This window comes from Mobula birostris, chromosome X, assembly GCF_030028105.1.
Source record: "Mobula birostris isolate sMobBir1 chromosome X, sMobBir1.hap1, whole genome shotgun sequence".
Classification (NCBI taxonomy): domain Eukaryota; kingdom Metazoa; phylum Chordata; class Chondrichthyes; order Myliobatiformes; family Myliobatidae; genus Mobula; species Mobula birostris.
Genome location: NC_092402.1, coordinates 59,848,423 through 59,858,682, shown reverse-complemented (window position 1 = coordinate 59,858,682; position 10,260 = coordinate 59,848,423). Strand labels below are relative to the sequence as shown.

At 40.0% G+C, this 10,260-nt stretch overlaps 1 protein-coding gene across 1 annotated transcript in view; it reads right to left on the bottom strand.

The window, feature by feature from the left end:
- Window positions 1–10,260, bottom strand: part of LOC140191605 (vitamin D3 receptor-like) — a 199,691-nt gene that overhangs the window by 16,146 nt on the left and 173,285 nt on the right. The window contains exons 7-8 of the mRNA XM_072249151.1: window positions 5,406–5,554; window positions 630–746 (exon numbers count right to left, since the gene is read on the bottom strand). Of these exons, the coding sequence (XP_072105252.1) occupies window positions 630–746; window positions 5,406–5,554 (266 nt within the window). The remainder of the gene's footprint in view (window positions 1–629; window positions 747–5,405; window positions 5,555–10,260) is intronic.

The following is a 10,260-nucleotide window of genomic DNA, read 5'->3' as shown; positions in this document are numbered from 1 at the left end:
CATGATAATTTGATATTGCAGTGACTATTTGGAATAGTTGCTGCATCATCTGTATTCATTTAAATTCAGCACGTGTTCTTCTTACTGTTTAGGATGGAGTGGGGAATAGGGTACTCCACCCAGGTAAAAGTTGACACTGGAGTTAGGTTTTTAAGAAAAAGAGTTGGGAAACCTATGTTTTCAAGTGGTATGACAAAAATGTAATTTAGAAGGTAGAAAATTAATTTTAAGTTTAGCAAGTCAACTCAGTGAAGCTAGACACCTGACATTACAAAAAGGAAAGGCAGAGTCAGTGCAGGGAAAGCAGACTGGGTGTTAGTTTCTTTTTGGTCTAGATTAAGGACTTAATTTTACAATTAAGGCAAGATCAATAGAGTGAAGGTAACAGTTTACACCTGGGTAATGACAGGAGCTGGAACCCTGGCTAAATTATTGCTCTATACTTCATACTCACTTGGCACGGACAAGTTGTACAAGCGGAGTAAAGAAAATAAGGTACAAAGACTGGCAGTCATTACCACAAATGGTCTGCATAGGTACCGAACCTCTGTGGGAGGTTGTCTTTATTTTTCATTTTGCAGTTATAGTGACAATTTTGTTTTGTTTTAAAGCATTGCTGCTGTCCTTACCTGGTGAAAGGAGGCAGATGGCCATGAGTAGAACATGTTCTTGTTCATGCAAATTTAGATTCTTTAGGCCAACCTGAAATTTTACCAGTGGCTCCAGCAACTCCATTGAATGACCAGCTAGAAAGGACACAAAAGTGAAAATCTCTGGAAAATTTCTAAATACACTCAGGTAAAATAAATCATGAAGCATTTTTTTCTCCCTCATTCTTAGAACTTTATGGTAGGAGATTAAAATAGCTTTGAGTTGTAATCATTTTTGTTCTTGCAGGTGACATAGGAAGAATACCCAGCTTGATAGATCCATGCACTGAATGTCACACAAAATGGGGCCATGATGATGCTGCTCCAGTTTTGTACAGAGTTTGATTTCACTGGCCAGTTTTTACCAGAAAAGTGAAACTTAGGTGCATATCTGCAGATGGCAAACCCAGAAATGCGAGCTTCAAAATTATTTTTGTATCAAATCCATTCTCAAATCTACAAACCTTTATGTTGAAAGGACATGCCTGGTGTATGCAAATCATGATAAAGATGGATGCTGACTATCCATCTTTTTATTTTATTGTTTTCCCACATATAATTGGTATATAGCAAAGCTGTAGCATTTATGAATGTGGACTCCTCTAGAGGATACATGCAGATATACCAATGAAATACTTGCATGCAGCAATCAAATGTAGTGAAAAACAATGGTGGAAGATGTGAGAAGTACTCCAAATGGTACCTTTACAAAGTGAATCAGGAGTCATTAAAAGTCATTTTAAAATGTCCTGAATCTTCAAGCTGGCTGCTTCATGTGTTACAGAGTAAAGAGAAAACTTCTCTTCAAGTGTAAGAATATCTTTTAGTGGAAACTCTGAGTTATTCTTAGTAATTCTCCACTAAGAACACCACACAAATTACAACCTGTAAGGACTTTTACTGCACTAACTAAACCCTCCTACAAAGGAACTTTTTCCCTCAGCTAATAAGTCAATAACCAGGAGGTGTCGGGCATAGATTTTAGGTGGCTATGGGATTAGCCTTTTTGGTTGGGGTGAATGTTTTTTTATCCTCTGTATGAATTGATGTAAAATTGTGATGCTCTAAGAAACTAAAATAAAATTGATGATTAAAAATGTAACGGCTGCAGCTGGAATTCAATTAGATTTTAGCCTGTATATTCAATTGAATATTTTTATTTTAGCATTACACAATTGAAGATTGATATTTCCATGAGTGAAGGATGATCATGATCATCAGCAGGTCATTTAAGTGTCACCTGGAAAGCTTGACCAGGCATTTGCTGTCATGGGTCATCTTTGGAGCCTGATATCATGTCCACATCAGGGACTCAAAATATGATCTCACTCCGTGATACTCATTTTGTTTGGAGGTTAACATGGTCTTACCCTCCACACATTCAACAACTCCCAATCTCTAGGTTTCTCCTTGAGACTTTGACCTGCAGCCTACTCAAACCCACAAGCTCCCACCCCAATCCTTAGCAGCGGATTCTTTGATCTCAGTCCTACAATCTGTCCCAGCTTTTGATCTGCTGCTCCTCTAAGTCCCGAACTCTGGTTGCTTTCATTTCCCTTCATCCCCAGCATCACTGCTGGGGCATCGGAATCACTCTACCTCTCACCCAACCCAACCCCAGCCCCTTACCAATGCTGGGTTGATAATTACTTCAGTTTCTTCCTCTTGTAGACCTACCACCCCTCCTAATAAAATCCAGATCCTCCACTACCTTGCCATGAGAAATATACGAGTGAGTAATGATGCATTGCCTCAGGACCCCACCACTGAACTGTAATCCCTCATACCATCACATCCCCCCGCCCCCCCCAGGTGCAATATAATGCTTGAAATCAGCTATTGTAGAACTGACCCACGTAGTATAACATTACAGCAAATATTCCATTTATGTCACTAGTAGGTGCCCCGGAAGGACAGATGAGAAACAGGCACTTCTAATACAATAGCTGTCACTTTCATCGGGCACTTCATGAAGTAAAATATCTCTGGGGTCAGATGTCCTAGGGAGGAGGGAACTCTTTGAAGGCATTAGTCTCCTACATTTGCTCTTTTCCATGATTTTGGGACGCTGATGGGGGGGGGGGGTTGCTAATTAAGGAATTATGTTTCCTTCATTGTCTTGAATTTTTTAACTAACTTATGGGTACTGAGGAAGGGAAAATTAATACAGAAATATCTGAGTTTACACAAAGGTAATATGGTCCAGCTTGCAATATCACACAATCAGCAACATTTGAAGCAAACATATGAATTAATTATGGTCTTTGACTATTGATGCTCCAGTATCTGAAAATGAATTATCCCTTTGGGAGATCTTTCACTCCAAGGTGGCAGATGAGAGCATTTCCTGCCATGTTATATATCCAAATGAAATGAACAGGATTGCAGCACAAGAACAATAATGCTATTTTCTATGTTATATATGGAGGAGTAATTCCATTGAGCATAATTAAGATTAGGCATTTGCGCATTTATAGCTTTGGCCTCAAAATAAATATACAAAATTAATCACTATACTTCTCAGGAAGAGTCAATGTCAAATGCCTGTAAATAGATAGAGATGTCCTTTGTCTATTGTATGTTTCACCTGATCCTTTGTGATTGGGATCATAGCTTTCACCACTTGACTCAACTTAACACTGCACGCACTAGGGGAACACCTTAGAAATTCTATCCCTGGCAAAGCTAGCACATTAAAGATTGAATAGACAGCACGGAGTGAGATATAGTATGTTACCTAGCTAACTTTCACATTCGCTTCCTTCCATGTTATTTTGATAGATTGGTGTGATCTTCCCATTATTTATATTGAATTTATTATCAAGGGGCATTAGATTCCAGTAATTGGCCAACTCAGTGAAAATGGATTTGTTAGAATAACTGAAAAGCACATTGATTCTGTGTGAGCACCTTTGATAAACCTGCAAATAATTGGCAAATTGAAATTTGGCAGTTAGGAAACAGCCAATGAAAACATGATTATAAGCACAGCAATCATGGTTTGTATTTGCACAATTTTTAAAGCTGTTAACAGGCATGCCAACTCAACTACAGCAGCTCTTATTTTTGCAGGCGGTGTACCAAATAGATCCTACCTTGCCGCTGATGCAAAATGTGAGTGTGCAGAATTTTAATTTGCGCCTATTCATCTTATGCTAATACTAACATGGTTTTATTCTTGAGGGTGAAGACTTCTTCCTCCTGCTATTTTCATTGAAGTCAGGAAATGTGCCAATAGCACTCTGTTAATATGCACCATGCAATTCAATTTAATGAAAAATTATGGATTTACTGCACATTCCATGCAGGCAATCATTAATTTCCTTCAAGACCTTTCATACAGCAGATATGCTAAACTAAGGAAGTGATCCTGGGATTTTGAGATCATCCACATGAGTGAGATCCAGGATCAACCGTGATGGAATGGCAGAGCAGACTCAATGAGCTGAATGGCCTAATTCTGCTCCTATGTCTTATATAAATCAAGGACAATGCAAAATGTTCCTGCTAAAGCAGATCCCACAGTATTCCACCACCACATGATCAGCGATTAGATCTACAGCCACCCCTGCCAACCACTGAGCCTAACCAAAGCCATGAGGGACTCCATATGGATCTCTCACACCATGTTCACCTTGACCATTGGTCCAGCCTTTGTCTTAAACAAAAAAAGTTCCTTGGCCCATATTGCATTGCCTTCTTTACATGCCATTACAGGTGTTATTTAAGTTTTAGTTCTTGTTATTTTGGAATGGCTTCTTGATGTTGATGCTGCAAGTAATGACCAAAGGAAACTCCCCTCAAACGATGCACAGGATTGATCAGTTGTTATCCTGTGCCCTAGAAAGCACCTGACTAATTTTTCTCTACTATATGTCCAAGGATATACCAAAATGATGACTCCAAAGTTCTGTCAGGATTCCAAGTCCTTTTTGATGCAAAGGACTTGTTTGGAAGATGAAGTTTGGGGTGGAAGAAATGGTTACGCCCACTTCAAGCATAATCATGAACTCTCCAAAGGAAATTGAGAGTTGGATACTTGCCCACTTAGACTAGCACCCAGGATCTACAGCCTTGCACCTGGCTCAGTTCAGATCAAACAATCTGTGTGGCCACAGCAAATGGATGCATCTTGAGGATTGAAAACTTTCACAAACCAGCAGCAATTACCTCAAGAAATTAGATCCCATACCTCTTTTTATACTTGTCTCGATAAGCAGAGTCTGGTAACCAATTTTCAGCAGATTCTTTACTTATTATGAAGTAGGAAACACTTGAAATTTCCTGCTTTTGGAGAGGCATATGCATGCATACATTTAATGTAATGGGTGAACACTAATCCATGACTTTGCATTACAGTACAATATACATTTTTGGAGTGATTTTTGGAAATGTCTCTGCCCCGGTTTTTCCTCCCTTGCACACGTATGTTCTTGTAGTAAAGAGCAACATAAAAAATGAGGCAGACCATGTTAAATTAATTGAATATTTAATATTCTGTTTGATTAATCTAACCAATTCTTTAAATGATTAGAGACATTTTTGACAATGATAGGCTAAATACCAAACTTTATTTTGTGGGAACTAAACTAGAATGGTGCAAGTCCTCAGGCTTTACGTCAAATGAGACACTGCACATTTCTAGCATCACTGTGGGTGCTCAGCATGTGGTTTTACCAGAACCTATTAAGTAAACTTGCAGTCAGACATGGAGGGTGTAGAATAAATATGACTTTAGTTCTTTTTATTGCTTACCTTTGGTGACGTCATTTACATTATATTTGAAATCATCTCCACAGTTCCAGGACATATCGTCCAATGAGAAGGATTGGTTTGATCGCAGCATAATAATTTCAATTGCACTTGACTTCAGAAGGGAAATTTGGTCATCCGCAGACAATTCCCTGCAGATTGAATAAGTTCTATCCTTATTAAATATTTCTGCGTCAGTACTTTTGTTGTACATTAACATTTTATTGATAAATTTTAGTATTATTTTTTATTGATATTTCTCCTGTATTTTTCTATTATTTTGTTTCCTCTCAGCTGATGGCCATTTTGTATCTTGGCCTCCTTGACTAACTAATTTTCATTTGATATTCTGTTCCAACCTTTCAGAGAAATTGTAGTCTATATCTTGCCCAGAGTGTAAGGGTATGCACAATAACCTACATCTGGAACAGAGTAGAATGAAGGAAGATGGTTGGGGGGGTGGAAGCGACAGGGAGCAAGTGGAAATAAGGTTGACATGGGTAGTTACTAAGCCAAAATTAAAGGCTCCGATATGCAACGTTTTTTTTTGAGCACCACTTTACATTGTGCACAATGACTTGTAAAACCGAAACACAGATACAAAAAAAAGTGTTTATTCTTTTTTGAAGTTAATAGAGAATGGGACAGAGTTTTATCAGTAAGTAGAGCTCCAGTGTTGATCCTGTGCAGAGTTAGCTAAGGCAGCTGTAATGGTGCCCATAGGCTCGGGAGAAGATCTCTGAGTCCCTCTGCTGGAAAGTGTGTGGAAACAGCAGGTAAGAATGGTCTTTGTTGTAATGTTAAAATTTAATTTGGCAACACCTAGTGTACATACAACCAGGCAAGAGGCTGAATGATTGCAGTTGCACAGTGATGGTATTTTACTACATACAAAGCCCAAGGCACTGTTCAATGCAGAACCCATCTAATAGTAAGGCTTCATCTGTAAGCTCCAGCCATTGTGACAGTGGAGCTTGTATCGGAAGTTAGTTGGTTAGTGGGCTGTGAGTGGTGCCGGGAAAGGAAAATGTGGACAAATGTTCCCAAATGGAGAGAGGGATGGATATTGTGAGGGTGAGGGTGGGTGTGGGCGTAGGGTAGGGAGCTAGTTTCAGGGAGACAGTCTGAGGGTATGAGGATATAGTCAGCATGGAAGAAGCTCCAAAGCTGTGGCTGGAACTGAATCTCTGGGAATTATAAGTAGTAGTGATGGGGCAGGTGACCACAGAATAAGGTTGGGTCCACCTTAACAATTGCCAGAGCAGGTCTTGACTTTTTGGTTCAAGATTCTTCAACACGCGAGGCCCACATTGTTTGTGGGCCTTGAGTGTAAAGGTACAAGAGTACACAAGTGTCACATGATATTAGGCATCATTGTGCATGCTAATGCCTTCTATGCTTTTCATCTCACAGGACCTGGAACAAAATCTGGAATTGGGATACCACAGAAAAATAACCTGTTACATGACTGAATTTCTATTGCACTGGTACACAGAGCTCTATTCAGTGCTCAATAATAGAAGAGAAGGAAAAAGGAGAGCTCAAGGGGGACAGGACAAAGGTCAGCTATCAACTTTTGACAGCTCCTTCATTGTCATTATAAGTTACAGTGCTAGCAAAACAAAATTAAACATTAGAAATTTTACAGGCAAGCTCTTACAATTTCTGAAACATTGCTGACTTACATTAGCTTTATTGCGGTCATTGCTAATGCAACAAATAGCAGCCAATTTTTGCGCACATTTGACTCACACATGATATATATACAGTAATTCTAAAAGATTGAGCAAGATCATTTGCAAAGTGTATTGTGTGCAGTGATTTGGTTGAATCTGTGAATGTACAGTATGTCCATTGGTATTCAGTACTCCCAGTGTGGCCTCCTGTATATTGGTGAGACCCGACATAGATTGGGAGACTGCTTTGCTGAGCACCTACACACCGTCTGCCAGAAAAAGCAGGATCTCCCAGTGGCCACCCATTTCAATTCCACTTTCCATTCCCATTCCGACATGTCAGTTCATGGCCTCCTCTACTGTCGCAATGAGGCCACACTCAGGTTGGAGGAGCAACACCTTATATCCCGTCTGGGTAGAAAAGGGAGATGGGCATCCTTTACACTGATAGAAACTCAAAACATGTCCCAGTTATGGCTGTGGCAATGAAAGCCAAATGTAGAGTCAAAGGTTGCCAGCATATGGCCCACAATCAAGTGATTCCGCTCAATGCCATAACTGATCCTTAAAAACAAGACATAAATATATAGGTTGTTATTACCACCATTTAATAAAAAAGAACATCCAAATAGTTTGCTCTATTGAAACTACGTAATTAACAAAAAAAGTTCTCACATCAGCCATTCTGCAGATCCATTAGAATCAAATTGGAGGCAATTTTGCGCACAGAGCAACACATAGCAGGGACTTAGTTGAGAATGATCACACAGATCTCATGCATCCTGCAAGAATGTACACCTACACTTGAATTGTGCTTTTATCACACAGCATAGAATCCAAAAGCATATCCCCGAGAATGAAAAGAAAAGACATGCCTTAGTTAGGAGAGATGAAATACATTTTGGTTTATTCCATTTTCAGGACACCCTAGGGTTCGGGAGAGGGTTGGGGATAGGTGGGGTGGAGATTGGTGAAGGCACCAGTGGTGTTTTGGGAAGAGTTACAATGCACAGTGCACTGGAGTGGAAGAAGTGGAAGATCTGAGTAGGATTTAAGGCTACAGGAGAACACAGAGATACAGTTAGTGGAGGAAGGACAAGAGGGGATTTTGTGAACAGACATGCTGAAGGCTGCAGAGAAGCTGGGGGAAATAAGAATAAATCATCAAGGGTGATGCTGAAGGTGATTAGGAGGAGGAAGACCAAGTCCTAGGCCTTGATACCTTGCTGTGCAACTGGATCCTTGATTTTCTCACTTGCAAACCCTAGTCAGGTCAGATTGGCAATAGCAACTCCTCCACAATCACCATCAGCACAGCTGCATTACAAGGCTATGTGCTTAGACCCCTGCTCTACTCGCTTTATGACTATCACTATGTGGCTAAATACAGCTCCACACCATATTTGAATTTGCTGATGACACCACTGTTGCTGGCTGAGTCAAAGGTGTTGATGTATCAGCATACAGGAGGGAGAGTGATATCTGGTCGAGTGGTGCCACAACAACAACCTCTCACTCAACATTAGCACAATAAAAGAGTACAGATGGAAGAAATTGGAGGTCCGTGAACCAGTCCTCATTAGGGGATTGTAGGTGGAGAGGGTCAGTAACCTTAAATTCCTTGGTGTTATTGTATCAGGGGATCTATCCTAGGACCAGCACTCAAGTCCCATTACAAAGCAGGCACGACAGTGCCTCCATTGAAAAGAAGTAGGTACAGCCCGGTCCATCGTGAGTAATCCCCTCTCCACCATTGAACATATTTACAAGGAGCACTGTCACAAGAAAACAACATCTATTATCAAGGATCCCCACCATCCAGGTCATCCTCTCTTCTCGCTGCTACCATCGGGAAGGATGTACAGGAGCTTTAAGTGCCACACCACCAGGTTCAGGAACAGTTATTACCATTCAACCATCAGGCTCCTGAACCGGCGTGGATAACTTCACTCACCTCAGCTCTGAACTGATCACTGTGAACTCACTCTCAAAGACCCTACAACTCAGGTTCTCCGTATTAATTAATTAATTAATTAATTAATTGCTTTTTTTCTATTTGCACAGTTTGTCTTCTTTTGCATATTGGTTGCTTGTCTTTGTGTGTAGTTTTTCATTGATTCCTTTGTTTCATGGTGATTGACTGCCAGAAAATGAATCTCAGGGCTGTATATGGTAACATATTTGTACTTTGATAATAAATTTTCTTTGAACTTTGAATTGAAAGTTGTCATTGGTGACTTTGGTCTTGGTGCTATGGGTAGAACTAAAACCTAGATTCCGAGAATTGCAACAACCTGTGATTTGACACATGACCACAATGCCAGGTTACAATTTTTGAAATCTTTAAAAACAAAAAGGTCAGATTTAAGACAGTAGCTGGACAGGAAGTAGGTTTTGAGGTGGGCTTTTAAAGGAAAAAAAAGACAGTTTTGAAAGGATTGCACTGATGTACATGAAAATAACATTAGGTGCTTGAGTGACCAGCAGTGATAAAAGGATTGATAATGAATCAAGGGAGCAGAAATTGATGTCATGAAAAAAAATCGAGGAGCATAATGGGGCAAATATACAGTATCCACAGTTCAAAAGAAAGAAAGGAACATTTTGTAGCCTAAAGAAATCTTTGAAGTCCTTCAACAGGAGTTAAAGATGAGAGCAGACTGCAGCTTGAGAGTGGTGAAGCTGTGGGATTCGTTGCCACAGGCAGCTGTGGAAGCCAAGTCTTTATGCATATTTAAGGCAGAGGTTGATGGATTTGTGATTGGTCAGGGAGTGAAGGGATACGGGGAGAAGGCAGGAGACTGGGGCTGAGAGGAAAATTGGATCAGCCATGATGAAATGGTGGAGCAGACCTAATGGTCTAATTCTGCTCCTACGTCTTATGGTCTGATGGAATTTATGTCAATGATAAAAATGGCAAAATACTTCCAGAGCAGTAAGGTAATTAGGAAAAAGCACTCCACTTCACCGATCAATGTTAGGGTTGAACAAAGACAATGAGGTGAAATAAATAACTTAAAAAGTTTTCGGCACATATATATAGCTAGGGTGCCTTTTGCACAGTATACAGTACCTTTTGATTTTCCAGTGTTTCACTACCAAATATTCAGGCATTGTTATGCAGGCCAATGTGGTAATTAAGTTGCGCATAGAAAGGTCCAAATAAAAACAGCAAATGAACA